Here is a 15899-nt window from a genome sequence, read left to right as displayed (position 1 = left end):
GCCTCGAGGTCGGCAACAATGTGTCCTGGCTTGGCTGTCTTAACCAGGACATCATCGATGTACACTTCAATAGATTTGCCGATTAGATCCTTGAAGACTTTACTCATCAGCCTTTGGTATGTGGCTCTCGCATCTTTTAGTCCGAACAACATAACCCAGTAGCAGTAAGTCGCAGCTGGTGTTATGAACGTCGTTTTCTCCTCGTCGGTTCGGTGCATCGGGATCTGGTTATATCCCGAGTACGCGTCCATGAAACTTAGGAACCGGTATCCCGCTGTTGCATCTACCAAGACGTCGATATCCCGAGTACACACATTCTCCATTTTCCATTGGCTTTCTTAATGAGAACCATGTTCGGAAGCCACATTGAGAACTCTAGTTCTCTTATGAATCCTGCTTCTAACAGGCCGGCTGTCTGCTTGGCCACCTCGTTGGCTCTTTCCAGTGACATTTTCCTCTGCCGTTGCGCCACTGGCTTGGTGTCTGGTTTCACGGCAAGATGGTACATGAACTCGGGGTCTACTCTTGGCATATCGGCCAAAGTCCAGGCGAATAGGTCGTTGTTTGCTCTGACAGCATCAATAAGAGGTTCCTTTAACTCGTGGGGGAGGTTTTGGTTCATGAAAGTGAACTTATCCTCTATGTCTCCCAATCGGAACTTCTCTAAATTACCCTGAGGCTCAAGTCTCAGCTTGTCATCCACCCTCGCATCTAAGTCTTCCAGGAACACACCGGCTGCCTCTTTTGACCTCTTTCTCAGCGAGAGACTGGCATTGTCGCAAGTTATTATCATTTCCAAATCTCATCGGATGGAACCCACAGTTCCGTTATCTATCACAAATTTCATTGTTATAAACTTCGTGTATATGATAGCTAAAAGTTCATTATGGTCCTTCTTCCTAGGATGATATTGTAGGCTATGGAGTCTCTTAAGATCATGAATTCTACCATTACAGACCTCTTACTCTCCATGGTTCCCACACAGATGGGGAGTGAGATTAGCCCGTCACGTTTTATGTAGTTGTCGCCTAGGTCAACGACCCCGTGTTAGTGGGTTTGGAGGTCGGTTTCTCTGAGCCCCAAGGCATCAAACATGTTTCTAAACATGATGTTGGAATTAGCTCTGGTATCAACGAGGATCCGCTTTACTAGGCCCTTCCCGATCTTCGCTGTAATCACCATGGGTGGATTTTCGGAGAGATTGTGACACCACCAATCTTCTAGGCCGAAAGATATATCAGGGAATTCCTTGGACTAGGCTTTTGAGGTTCCTGACGAGATGGCCAAGATCTTGGCATCCTTTTTGGCTGCTGACTTCGATTTAGATGGTGTATTTTGTCCTACCATGACATTAATGACTACGGTTGGGGGCATTATTGGTGCTCTCGGGCAGCCCCTGCCTTGGCTTCACCGCACGGCTTTGATCTTCCTCGGACCGTTCTCGCTCTCTCTTCCTTGGTTCTCTTATAAATTGCGAGAACTCAGTCAGCTTGCCCTCCCGAATAGCTTGATCAAAAGCATCCTTCAAGTCGAAATAGTCCTGAGTCTTGTGACCGAAATCCTTGTGGTAATCACAGTAGAGACTCTTGTTTCCACTTGTCCTATCTTTTAGTTTTCGGGGCTTCGATAGGATACCTTTGTCTATAATCTGTTGGTAAACTTCCACTATCGGAGCTGTGAGAGGGCTGTAGTTTGTAAACTTGCCTACCCGGGAAAATGGCTTGAATTGTTTCCTTGATGTCCCTTCCTTGAGCGTCTCCTTTGGTCTCTCGGTGAATCCGGGTTGACTAGTAGGCGGGTTGGGTGGTTGCTGCTTATTGGCTGCCACCATTTGACTCACTTCCTCATCGTTGATGTATTTTCTTGCAACATTCTGGATTTTCTGCATGGTCCATAGGAGCTTGGTGGTAAGGTGCTTCGTAAAGTCTTTGTTCAACAGGCTGTTCGTCAGGCATAGGCTCGCCACAGAGTCCGTCAAGACGTCGATCTCTAGGCATTCATCATTGAATCGGTTAAGGAATTTCCTCGTCGTCTCACTAGCCCGCTGGGAAACCCCCAATAGATTGATCGGGTGGTTAGCCTTGGCTATGCGGGTAGTGAACTGTGCCAAAAAGTTGCGAGAGATATCCGCAAAGGCGATGATGGACTCCTATGGAAGCGCATTGAACCACCATATCGCGGGACCTGCTAGAGTTACTTGGAAAGCCCGACATCTGATGGCGTCATCGACACCCTCCAGATTCATCCTAGCCTTAAAGGCCGTCAGATGTTCTTGTGGGTCCTTCATCCTGTTGTACCTCATGTCTGTAGGCTTGTCAAAATTTTTTGGAAGCAGGACCTTGAAGATCGAGGGGTGGAAGGGGGTCGCACCCATGATGATGGGGTCCCGCCACTTTTTTACTCTCTCTTTTCTAATCTCTCAGTGGCCTTCTGACATACCACGGGTTGAAAGAAATCAGGCGTCAGTTCGTTCTTGTCTGTTGTTCCTTCGAGGGCTTCTTCCTCGGTCTTCCGACCTCCTGGTAGGAGATCGGGTGCGGGACTGGCTGGGGCTAGTGTTCTTGCTACGTCCGGGGCGGTAACAGTCCCTCGCCGCCAACTCCCTTTCTAGGTTTTACACTAGGTGACAAAGATCCTACATGATCTTTGAGCTATCGTCGCCCGTACTGCCAAACGGGCATCTTTCGGGAGATCTGGAGGGAGGGTCGCTCCAACGGGATCGTGGTCCCAAGGGTTCTTGGATAGAGGCTACAGAGCCTACCCGACTTCTCAAGCGGGGTCCTCCCTCCTCTCGTACCTCTTCTCCATGGGGAAAAAGCTCCATCCTCATGCTAGGTCCCCATAGATGGCGCCAATGTTCGTTTGTTTCTTGATGGGTCGGGTTGAGATGGTAACGGAGCAGGTGCGAAAGGAAGTCGGGACCTGAACGCGAGCTTGGATGGTGGAGCTTGGTTGTGACGTTAGCTGGACGATGAATAGGGCACTCCAAAACTTAAGTTTGTGTCTGTACAAAGGCGGCTAATTAGGATAGGAATAGTAACATACCTCTGGGGAAGGGTAGGTCCCTCCCTTTTATCCTCTGTACCCGCGTGGTCCCTTTATGGTCAGCCCCTTCCTTCTGGAAGGTTCTGATAGCTGTCTAGGTTCTTTGTGGAATGGGAGGTGATGTGCGGCTCACCTCTTGGATCGGGTCGGCGGACCCATTAGGCCGGTGGGTCGTAACTGGACCCGGCTTTTTTGTGGGCTATTGATAAACCACTATTTTATGGTTTATCTTGTGCTCAATTGAGTGGTTTTTATCAACTCTTTACCCACTTATTCATAATATTTGCATGGTTTTACATTTGCCTTCCTAATTATGTGCTTTGATTGAAAACATGCTCCTTTGATCTTATATTTGCTCATTATTAATCCTCCCTTATTACCATTAGATGCATTGATATGTGTGTTAAGTGATTTCAGAGATTACAGGGCAGGAATGGCTCAGAGGATGGAAAGGAAGCATGCAAAAATGGAAGGAATACAAGAAGTTGGAGATACTGCTAAGCTGTCCAGCCTGACCTCTTCGCACTCAAACGGCTATAACTTTAGCTACAGAGGTCCAAACGACGCGGTTCCAGTTGCGTTGGAAAGCTAACGTCCGGGACTTCGATTTGATATATATAATGCTATACTTTCTCTGATGCTAGGCAACGCGACTGCGTGCTCCATGCGGCCGCGTCGCAGTGACGAAAATCCAGCGTGGTTGAATTCGAGACCAGCGAATTCTGGGCTGTTTCTGACCCAGTTCTCGGCCCAGAAAACACAGATTAGAGGCTATAAAGTGAAGGAATGCATCCATTCATAAGGAGGATCTCATAATTCACTTTTTATGTTTTAGATGTAGTTTTAGAGAGAGTGGTTCTCTCCTCTCTCTCTCTCTCTTAGGATTAGGATTTAAGACTTCTCTTAGTTTTAGGAGTGACTCTCGATCCCAGGTTTAATGTTCTTTTCTGTTTAATTTCGTTTCCATTTTTATTCACCTTAGTACTTTAATTGATATTTATCTTTTGAATAATTGGCTTATGGCTTTCATGTTATGATTTTCTTTATTAATGCAATTGAGGTATTTTCAGATTTGTGATTTATATTTAGCTTTTTACATTCTTGGTTTTGGTTAAGAAATCAGTAACTCAGGAGTTATCCAATTCAACAGCATAATTGATAATTGTTATCTTGCCAATTGAATTGAACTTCAATAATCCCAATCTTTTCTTAGGAAATAAATAGGATTCGAAGATCAAACTAATTAATCCCTTGACTTTCCTTTACTTTAGTAAAGGTTGACTAAGTGGAATTAAGATTCAACTTTCATTATTATTGATAAGGATAACTAAGTCTGGACTTCCAATTTCTAATACCTCGCCAAGAGTTTATTTTATTATTATTATTTATTTTTCTTATCATTCAACATACTGCTTCCTTACTTTCAAAACTCCCAATTTACAAGACTCATAACCAATAATAAGAACACCTCCCTGCAATTCCTTGAGAAGACGACCCGAGGTTTGAATACTCGGTTATCAATTTCAAAGGGGTTTGTTACTTGTGACAACCAAAAAGTTTGTACGAAGGGATTTCTGTCGGTTTAGAGACTATATCTACAACGCGAATGTTTTTATGAAATTCTTTACTGGCAAAAATTCCAACGTCAAAATGGCACCGTTGCCGGGGAATTGCAAACGTGTGCCTTATTATTGGTTATTGTAAATATTTGCTTTTTGATCTGTTTTTATTTTTATTTTTATTTTTGCTTTTTCGTAAATTAAGAGATTATTAGTTTTTATTTTAAAATTTTTATCTTATCTTATCTTATTTCAAAAATTAAATTTCAAAATTTTCAAAATTTAAATTTAAAAATTTTCAAATTTTAAATTTCAAATTTCAAATATTCAAATTTCAAAAATTTAAAATTCAAATTTCAAAATTCAAATTTCAAAATTTCAAATTTCAAATTTCAATATTTAATTTTCAAAAAAAAAAATTTAAATAACCTTTTAATTTCAATTTGTTTTTATTTTTGTTTTTAATTTTTATTTGCTACTATGAACTCTCACCCCTTTGGCTATGAGTCTGGTTACAATAATGTTGCAGGAAGAAAAAATTACAATGAGAACAGGCATCAAGGTTGGAACAATCAAAGATGGGAGGAGCCACAAGGATTTGATCAACCCTCATGGCAACAACCACCTCCAATGGACTATCAACAACCACCACCATATGCCTATGAACCCTTTCTTCAACATGACTTTGGACCACCATACTCACAAGCCCCTTTCCACCAGTCACCTCCATATGACCCTAACCCACATCCACCATACCAACCACCTTATGAACCAAATGAACCATACATAGATCCACCCAAACCTCCATGGAGAAAGCACTTGCCAATCTAAACTCTACTATACAAGCTCTCGTCGCCCAAATCAGACCACCAAATACCTTCAACAATCAACCCTCAAGCTCTAGTACACTTCCTTTTCAACCACAGAATGATCTCTCCATCCCATCACCACCATCCATGAAAGAGCACCCACATCCATCAATCCAAGAGCAACATGATCCCAATGATGCTATTGACATGGAACAAGAGAGAAGGGATCATCTTCGCGAATCCATACTTCATAAGGAGCTAGAGGAGGCCCTAAAGGTGAAGGTAGTAAATACCCTTGAAGATGAAAGAACAATTGAAAGGAGTTGTCATGGAAAGCAAATCATCAAGGATGAGTACAATTTTATATTAAAACTACTGGACAAAGCAGTAATTATTAAAGAGGAAAAAGTGGTTGAAGACTTGCGAGATGCTGAACCTCCATGGGAAAGTCAAGACATAGAGCCTCCTTCCAAGACGGTTGCATTTGATGTTGAGGAGGGTGTACAACCTCCAAGGCATACCCTGGTTGAAGACTTGGAAGAGGTTGAAATTGAAGAAGCTTACAAGGAGGTGGAAGTTGTCAGAGAAGAGCACAAGGGAGTGGAGCTTGCAATTTCATTAGAAATACCTCCCCCTAAGTTACCATCATCCTTCACAACATTCAAGTGGGTAAAATTCATATCCCTTAGCTTTCTAATTCCACTTGAATATGGGCTACTGGAGACGGATGGTCAACTTAAAGCTCTTTGTGGCATAGAGAGTAAGAGGAAGATGGTTAGTGGTTGGAGTTGTCATACAAGGTTCAACTTGGTTGCATACTCAAAGTTTAAATGCAAAGGTTGGTGTAAAGCTCAACTGAATGGGTCTAGGACGCTGTTTGGTAGCTACAGTGAGAATTCACATTACTTATCACCCAGTTGGAAAAATACAGATCCCGACAAGGATGGGTGTAAAAACAAGATTTGGGATCTTGGAATCTGCTCTAACATCTGTTACCCCGGGAGCCTAAGAATTTGTTTGAAGCTTCTTAAGGGCTTTACATGCTTAGTTTGGGACCCCGGAGGTTACTGGAAGTACAAACACTGGTGGGAATTCCTGGATGAATACAAGCATAAGCCACCATAACAGGGAGCTCACCAAATGTCCAACTTAAGGACTTTAACTAAAAGTGCTAGGTGGGAGACAACCCACCATGGTATAATCATTCCTTTCTCAATTTTAATTTTATTTAGTTTTATTTGTTTTTGAAATTTTATCTTATTTTATTATATTGAACCTGGAGTTTTGTATTACATTCATATTAACATTGCATTCTGCATCTTTTCAGATTAAAAAAAAAGAAAAAGAAAGCGAGCACGCGACGCGACCGCATCAGCGACGTCCGCATCGCAAGGAGATGGGAGACAATATTAATATGAATAGAGAGTTTCACAGGAGCAGCGCTGGAGGCGTGCCAATGGCACAAATCACCCCATGCGACCGCATCGCTGACGCGACCGCGTCATATGGGAATAATGGCCTCCCACGCGACCGCGTCACCCACGCGGCCGCGTGACCTGAAATCGGCGTAAAAAGGGTGTGTGGCAGAAAGTTGAGTTGGAGTTGGGCTGGACTCGTGCTGGAAGCCCAAGCCCTACCACGCGTCCGCGTCATTTTTAAAAGAAAGGCCACTCAAGCGATCGCGTCGACCACGTGATCACGTCACCCAGAATTTTGGTAAAAAGAGTTTCGAACAAAGAGTTGCGCGACCGCGAGGCTGCACTCGCGCCAATCGCACAAAACAGGCCACGCGATCGCGTGACCCACGCGTCCGCGTCGCCAGCGTCACGCAATCTATCCAGATTAGTGCCAATTTTCTTATCTTTTCTTTTCTAATCCTAATTTCTTCTATCTTTTCTTCTTTCTTCTTTCTTTCTTACTTTATTTCTTTCCCTTCTCATTCTTCTTATCTTTTATTTTATTTTATTTATTTGCATACTTTCATTCATTGCATATTTTTATTTTTCTAAATTTTTTATTGGTGTTCAAATGTTCTTATTCAACTGTTACATCTTTTCTGGTATTTTCTTGGTGCTTAGTGACTTGTTTAAATCTGATTGGGTAATATTATTTAAATCAATGCTAATTTTTATAATACTGATATTCCTTTTGCATTGACATGAACTTACATTGTCTTTCATTACCCACATTCTCCCCTCCTTTATTGCAAATTTTGCACCACTGGTATGCCATGGCTTCTATTATTTTCTCACTTACATGTTGAAGCTTTCATGTAAATGAGACCCTTATCATTTGGCATTAACCCACCCATACTTCTTTTATTTTCTTATCTCTATTTCTGGGTTACTCTTCTTCCCTTTTTCTTTCAGGATGACCACCCGGAAGGGAAGCGGAAGACGTACATGGGGAGACAGACAAGTCCATCTACACAATCCTTAGAGAAAAGCAACAGTTGAAACAACCCGTCCACCTGCAAATCTCAGCATGCACCGAGGACGGTGCAATCTTTTAGTGTGGGGAGGTCGATACCGATCTCCATGGGTTAGTACCTTTCTGTTTCAACACCAATGTTTAAATTTTCTTTGTTAAATTAGTTGTTGCATTTGCATGTTTATTTGATTTTATGCATTTAGTTACTACTTGGTTAAAGTAATAAATTTCTTTTAAGACCCTATTTTTTAGAGAGAAATTTCACTAATTTAATTTAAAATTTTTTTGTTAAAACTTGTTTGAAGTTGTATTTGGAACATGGTTTTTGAGCCAAAGAACATACAACCTGTGAGATTTGAGCTTATTTATATGGTTACATTATTTAACCATAAATATTTTATTCCTGTGTGTTTCCTTCTCTATGATTGTAATCTATTTTTTGTTTCATTCTATATGTCCAATATTTAGTGTATTTACATGCTTGCTTTAGCTCACTTATCCCAAAATTAGCCTACCTTTTACATCACCCTTGTTAGCCCCTTTGAGCTTTTAAATCCCTTCTGATTTATAACCACATTACTAGCCTTAAGTAGAAAAATAAAATAAGAATCCCAAGTTGAATCCTTGGTTAGCTTAAGATAGATATTGTGTAAAATTTAAGTGTGGGAAATTTTATAGGAACATGGGATGATATGAAAAACTAGGGAATTAAATTGAATAAGTTATTTGAAAATTTGGGAAGCATGCTCATGTGAAATCAAAATAATTAAATTACCATGTGCATTGAAGAAAAATATATTAAGTAATTAAATAAGGGGATACAAAAAAAAAGAAGAAGAAAAGAAAAAAATGAAAAAAATATATTACCCCAAATACAAAATAAAAAGAATCAATGCACATGGGACAAAATTCGAAAATAAGTTTGATACATGAGCATGTAATACAAAAGTGGGAAAAATTTGGGTAGTTAGGTAAAATATTTTAAAATTGTATAAAGTATGTATATGGTAGGTGAGATCTTAGACTAATCAAGGATTCACTTTATAAAGCACACTTAACCATATATATATATATATATATATATATACCCTTACCCTTACCTTAGCCCCATTACAACCCTGAAAAGACCTCATGATGTTTACATTGGTACATTAAATATTTTGTTGAATGGTTAGATGAAGAACAAAGTTTGGAAAGCATGACTAGAGAAGAGTAGAGTGAATTACCCTATACACTTGAGAGACTAGAGTGATATACACTATCAGTGAGGGTTCAGTGCTTAATTCTATGTTCCCTGCTTTCATGAAGCTATCTTCTTACAAGTTTACTTGCTTTTTATTGTATGATTTGAATTAGTGAAATCTGATTTATATTTGTCTTGGAGGACTTATTTACTTTTAACCAAGTAGGTAGAAACATTCTGCATTTAGTTGCATTCATAGGTTGCATTTCATACATTCCACCATTCCTCTTCATCTTTATAGTTTCTCTTGAGCTTAGCATGAGGACATGCTAATATTTAAGTGTGGGGAGGTTGATAAACCACTATTTTATGGTTTATCTTGTGCTCAATTGAGTGGTTTTTATCAACTCTTTACCCACTTATTCATACTATTTGCATGGTTTTACATTTGCCTTCCTAATTATGTGCTTTGATTGAAAACATGCTCCTTTGATCTTATATTTGCTCATTATTAATCCTCCCTTATTACCATTAGATGCCTTGATATGTGTGTTAAGTGATTTTAGAGATTACAGGGCAGGAATGGCTCAGAGGATGGAAAGGAAGCATGTAAAAATGGAAGGAATACAAGAAGTTGGAGAAACTGCTAAGCTGTCCAGCCTGACCTCTTCGCACTCAAATGGCTATAACTTTAGCTACAGAGGTCCAAACGACGCGGTTCTAGTTGCGTTGGAAAGCTAACGTCCGGGACTTCGATTTGATATATAAGATGCTATAGTTTTCCTGACGCTCAACAATGTGACTGCGTGCTCCATGCGGCCGCGTCGCAGTGACGAAAATCCAGCGTGGTTGAATTCGAGACCAGCGAATTCTGGGCTGTTTCTGACCCAGTTCTCGGCTCAGAAAACACAGATTAGAGGCTATAAAGTGGAGGAATGCATCCATTCATAAGGAGGCTCTCATAATTCACTTTTTATGTTTTAGACGTAGTTTTAGAGAGAGAGGTTCTCTCCTCTCTCTCTCTCTCTCTCTTAGAATTAGGATTTAGGACTTCTCTTAGTTTTAGGAGTAACTCTCGATCCCAGGTTTAATGTTCTTTTCTGTTTAATTTCGTTTCTATTTTTATTCACCTTAGTACTTTAATTGATATTTATCTTTTGAATAATTGGCTTATGGCTTTCATGTTATGATTTTCTTTATTAATGCAATTAAGGTATTTTCAGATTTGTGATTTATATTTAGCTTTTTACATTCTTGGTTTTGGTTAAGAAATCAGTAACTCAGGAGTTATCCAATTCAACAGCATAATTGATAATTGTTATCTTGCCAATTGAATTGAACTTCAATAATCCCAATCTTTTCTTAGGAAATAAATAGGATTCGAAGATCAAACTAATTAATCCCTTGACTTTCCTTTACTTTAGTAAAGGTTGACTAAGTGGAATTAAGATTCAACTTTCATTATTATTGATAAGGATAACTAAGTCTGGACTTCCAATTTCTAATACCTCGCCAAGAGTTTTTTTTATTATTATTATTTATTTTTCTTATCATTCAACATACTGCTTCCTTACTTTCAAAATCCCCAATTTACAAGACTTATAACCAATAATAAGAACACCTCCCTGCAATTCCTTGAGAAGACGACCCGAGGTTTGAATACTCGGTTATCAATTTCAAAGGGGTTTGTTACTTGTGACAACCAAAACATTTGTACAAAGGGATTTCTGTCGGTTTAGAGACTATATCTACAACGCGAATATTTTTATGAAATTCTTTACTGGCAAAAATCCCAACGTCAGCTATGCTGGAACAACTGTGATATTTCACAAATTTTATTTTGTTACGTGCTTTTTGGTGCCCCTTACCATGTTTAGACATCTCTTAATTTATAGAAATACAAGTTTAACTCAGTGGAAAAGTGAAGCAAGGCAAAGAATTATGCTCTTAGTTTGAGTTTCACCAATTGCAGCGCTTTTTAAATTTTTTTTAAAAGGCTCCTGCATGTGCACTGTGGACCAACACATTATAGGTGCAACAATTGCATGCTCATATCAGTGCCCAAACACACATGTTTTCAGCGAGTTTGATCATCATTGATCGAATTATTAGTATTTTAGATTCTAATTTTGAATTGAACTGCCTGGACTATCGAGTCATCGAATTTTCAATCATACTTATTGGTCTAGTCCGGTCCAGTTATGATAATACTAATTTTTATTGTATGAGTAATAATAGTTCTTATTTTCTTCAATATGTGTGTGGTTGCTGCACCATGCAACAACCTATGGTAGGTCGTTCCGTTGAAATTTGACACATGGTGACCTAAAGGCTTTTTTTAGTCGATTAATGTTTGGTTTGAAATTGTAATAGGGTTGTCTGTCACTAATTTTTACCATGGTGAAAATTAGACATATTTAATGAATTTGAAGTTTTGTAGAGGTTAAACTAAATTTAATTTTCATACACTATTAGAACAAGAAGTTGTTACGGTCCAATATTTCAACTGGACTCGGAGTATTCTCTTAAAATAAATACACCTCTTTTTGGGGCTACGATTCACTATTAAATCTGTCTATAGATTCATCTGTAATACAAGTTTAGCTCAGGTGGATTTATATACAGATTTGGTCTTTATTATAGACCGATTTTTAGTTACTGATGGATTTTGTTTATCGGTAAAAGCCTCGTTGAAAATTATTTAGCAATGGATTTTTTTCCGTCAGTAATTTATCGACATATTTTTCTCTATTACTGACAGATTTTTCTTCAATAATCATCCCCTTTGTTCGGCTAAAAACGTCAGATTTTTTGACAGATTTTTTGTCGGTAACTAGCGTCAAACTTTCCGACAGATTTCTGTCAATAACTAGAGCCAAATTTTTCGACAGATTTTCTATCGATAATTGGAGCCTGGAAAAGCATTCACAACTCTTAATACATACAAATTTTCCGTTTGTAAATCTGTCAGTAAAGTAAAACATATTTTTTTTAGATTTTTTCATTACAAAATAAATCTAATTTCATACAAAATAAATATAAATTTAATGAAGACAAATATTCATCTAACTTGTATTCGAACATTTATAATATTTCAAAAAATAAATAAGTTCGTTGTATTATCAAACTAAAAGAAAAGTACTATAAACAAGCAAAAATTGAGGGTGGCGACAGAGGCGGTGGTAGTGGAACAACATTGGAACTACTTGACGCTCTAATATTCTTTTGTTTCAGCTTTTTCTTCTTTGCCTTTCCAATTGCCCATTCTAACTTCTTTTGAGTCTTTTTTAAAGGAGCCAAGCGTGTATCTAACAACTTACTAATATGCTCATTTGTCTGTTGAGTAACACGCTGAAAAATCTCTTCATTAAGATTATGAATCTATTAACGCAAATCAGGAATGAAACTTTGATTTGTAGATGCTATTCCAGATATAGAGTTGGCAGAAGTGGTTCTAGACTTGATAAAGCTAGAGAAGAATGCCCTTTTCTGTAAACTCGATTTTTCTTTATGTCACCACACACTTTTTTCCAAATCAAGTCCTCATTAAATGGTGGTAGTTCCATTCTCTGTGCTTGAGCTTTGGCATGTTGGGCCTGAACATCTGCCAACTTTTTTATAAACTTCTCATGTTGTACAATGATTATACCTGTAACACCCTAACTATCAGAATATCACGCTTCTGACTGCGCCACTCTAATAATTCGAGTATTACGATGACTCTTATAATATTTAATACTAAAATATGAGCCTGTTTAAAAACTTAAGTCATATTACCGCTCGAAATATTTTTTAATAGATAACATACATATGTATGTATATATATACATCTTATTAATTTTACAAGTATTACATAATCAGAATCCTATCCCTCTTATAAAACTTGTAAAGATAAAGGCGAGGGAAAAAGTAACTAATACAATACAATATCATTAAAATAGAAAAGAAAACTAAATAAGCTCTTCCGAACTTCGTCGTCTATAACCTGAAAAAGAAAGGACCTATAGGGGAGTGAGAACATCGTTCTCCCAGGTTCTCACTATGGGGTTAGAAAATTACTATAATAGGATACGTGAAGATAAAACTCTTTTTAAAGCATAGTGATTAATAACCGTCTCATGTATCCTTTTAAAACCCAAAGATTTACCATTAAGAATCTGAAATCTTTTCTGAAAGAGGAAACTATTTATTTCTTCAAAATTCAAAAGCCTTTCAAAAGGTTTTTCCTAACAGCATGAATGACCAACCTATTCCAAGCATAGTTTCATTAAGTCTATGCTGAAACAGTTTAGTTTTTCATACTTTTCTAAACCAAAAATACAAACCAAATATGGCCTTCGGCCTATCTCATAACCAACCACGGACCTAGGCCCAAACAATTCAAACAACAGCCAATCCAACCAATTTTCAATCACAAACACAAGTAGGAATGTTCAAGCACACTCAAGCAGTTACATCAAGTAGAGAAAATAGAAATTAAACATAATTATTCACATAGGCAAACCTAGTACAATATGCACACCCAAACAATGTCACATAGATGCAAATGATGAATGTCTGCCCTATGTCTGATGAGTCTCATATGTCGGTTATCAAGCCAACCCGATAAGTCCGGCTGCTAAACCATGGACTGTCCCCCGACGCGCATCCCCAAGAGTCTATGCATAGTTTTTTCTCATATTTATAAATTTCTCAATGGGGGTCAACCTTCCCGGGAATTTAGAGTGCCTGGTCACATCTTACGTCGTAGGGTCAACAGAGTATCGAGTCTCGACCTGAAACACATAGTGGCAAGCGACGGTACTTTACCCAGGGAAACTCGTGTCTTAGATAAAAGAAGTGCAAAAGCCACATATTCATTTATTCATCATCATTTCTGCACTTCATTAACAATTCATATCAAATCAATCATCATTCAAGCCATAAGTCACTTTTTTCTCAAATCTCTTTACTTGGAAACCAAAATCAATCCATCTCAGTCTTAACTTTAAAATCCTCATTTCTCAAATCATTTTAAACTCACGAAATACTTTTTCTCAAACATAAATTCCTCTTTTTAAAACACAGTCACCCTCAACATCTTTCCAAAACATTTCAAAAACCACACCAAATCAAAAGTATTTTCTAAAAGATTCAAAATCATTCATCCTAAAATAGAATGTGGTAATAAAAATTTCTCAGCAGAGTCTCAAGACTTTAGGAGAGTGTAACCAAATTCATTTCCTCAAATTGATTAAAATCTTTAAGACCTTAATTTCTTGATTCGAATAAATAAAAAGAGAATTTAAGCCAAACCAAGTTGTATAATCAATTACTTCGAACAAATTTTCAAAGAAACCATATCTTTTACTTAAACCAAAACCAACTCCAATTTCATGATTAAATCCGAAGCATTTCTAATTTGCCTAGAAATTGTTTTAGTTTTGCAAAACTCAGAATTTAAAGAATACTTTAAACTTTTCCTAAGACCTTGTAAAATGAGACTTGTCAATCGAAATTCAAGTTCTTTCAAAGTCACTAAAACTCCTCTAATTGAAAATCCTCAAGCCAATTTCCAAAGGCATAAACCCTTTTCATATTTAAAATAGCCTTAAAACATAAGTTTCTTCTAAATGACTCGCTCCCAAAAGAGATAGAATACTTTTCTTAAGAAACTAGACTAAGTCATAATTTTCTTTTTAATACTTCTTTTCAAAACATAATTCATAACTTTCTCAAACAATTCAAATGAAATAATAAAGGTCTTAAACTCATAATTTTCCAAATGACATTTCAATAAATTCTCGGATTTTATAGGAATTTTGGCAGTACCTCCCCTAAAATTTGGTCTTTGCCACCCTTTCCGGGTCCCAACCAAACTATTCCACAACCCTCTTTAACGGGTTCAAAACCAAATTAGTTCAAAATCAAGCTGAATCCAAAAGTGCATACCATTTTCATATTTCAAGAAAACCAATTCAAACTCGTTTTCAAAACTTTAAAGAAACAACTTCGAGACCATCCGTTTAGCAAAACAAACAATAATCCAGTCAAACAAACATTCATATCCAACCAAGACAACCAACAATACATAAGACTAGTACAATCACTAACGATACGTTTCTAACAGCAGTATCCATATATAACAATTCCAATTTATAAAGTATAGTTTTCTGAAAAAGGCCCCTACCTCGATAAGCGAAACCATAACCCAACGCATCACAGAAAAATCCTTTCTCTCGGCCCACGATTAGCGAAAGCCGCAATCTCAGCTCAAACCATTCTCGCAACAACCATAGCAACATTTATGCAACATGCAATATTCAGAACTCGAACCTATGTTACCAAACCTCAGTGTTTATAACCAAACATAACAGAAAACTAACTCAAGGGTTTTTGAAACATAACTACTTACTGAAATAGCAAAACGAAGCAGCCGAAAACTCTGAGCATGACATGCAAGCACCGATACTCAATCTTATGAGAGACAATATTGCAACACCTCAACATAAGATAATAGAACAGCGACAAAAGGCTTTTCAAAATGAAACACTTACCAAGCCAGAGGATTCATCGGCGGTCTTCGGCGACGGAGGTAAGTTACGGCGACACCCAGCTCCTCCTCCTTCCACCGACCCAGACAATGGCTGTAGCAACATGCAGTGACTATAGTATTCCCAGACTTTGAAAAGGACAGAATCTAATAACAAGACCATTACCGGTAGTGGATCCTGGCGACGCAACAACATTCTCCGGCGGCAGAAGTGGCTGTCTGGATGGGGATGATGACGGCTAAGGTCCTGTGATGGTGACGTGAAAAGCTTTGTCTCCTTCTTCTGTTCGCAGTTCCAATGGTGGCAGCGATGGGGAGTGATGAGCGGATAATTTATATGC

The 15899-nt window shown here is 38.2% G+C and overlaps 1 protein-coding gene across 1 annotated transcript; it reads right to left on the bottom strand.

The window, feature by feature from the left end:
* Positions 1-1351: 1351 nt before the first annotated feature.
* LOC112756945 (uncharacterized) lies at positions 1352-2302 on the bottom strand. The gene is made up of 2 exons (XM_025805548.1): positions 2198-2302; positions 1352-2149 (listed from the first exon to the last, which is right to left on the bottom strand). Exons 1-2 carry the CDS (start codon positions 2300-2302, stop codon positions 1352-1354), a joined length of 903 nt encoding a protein of 300 aa, XP_025661333.1.
* Positions 2303-15899: the final 13597 nt, after the last annotated feature.

Source organism: Arachis hypogaea, chromosome 16, assembly GCF_003086295.3.
Source record: "Arachis hypogaea cultivar Tifrunner chromosome 16, arahy.Tifrunner.gnm2.J5K5, whole genome shotgun sequence".
Taxonomy (NCBI): Eukaryota; Viridiplantae; Streptophyta; class Magnoliopsida; order Fabales; family Fabaceae; genus Arachis; species Arachis hypogaea.
Note: the sequence above shows the minus strand (reverse complement) of the source record. Positions and strands in the feature narration are given on the sequence as shown.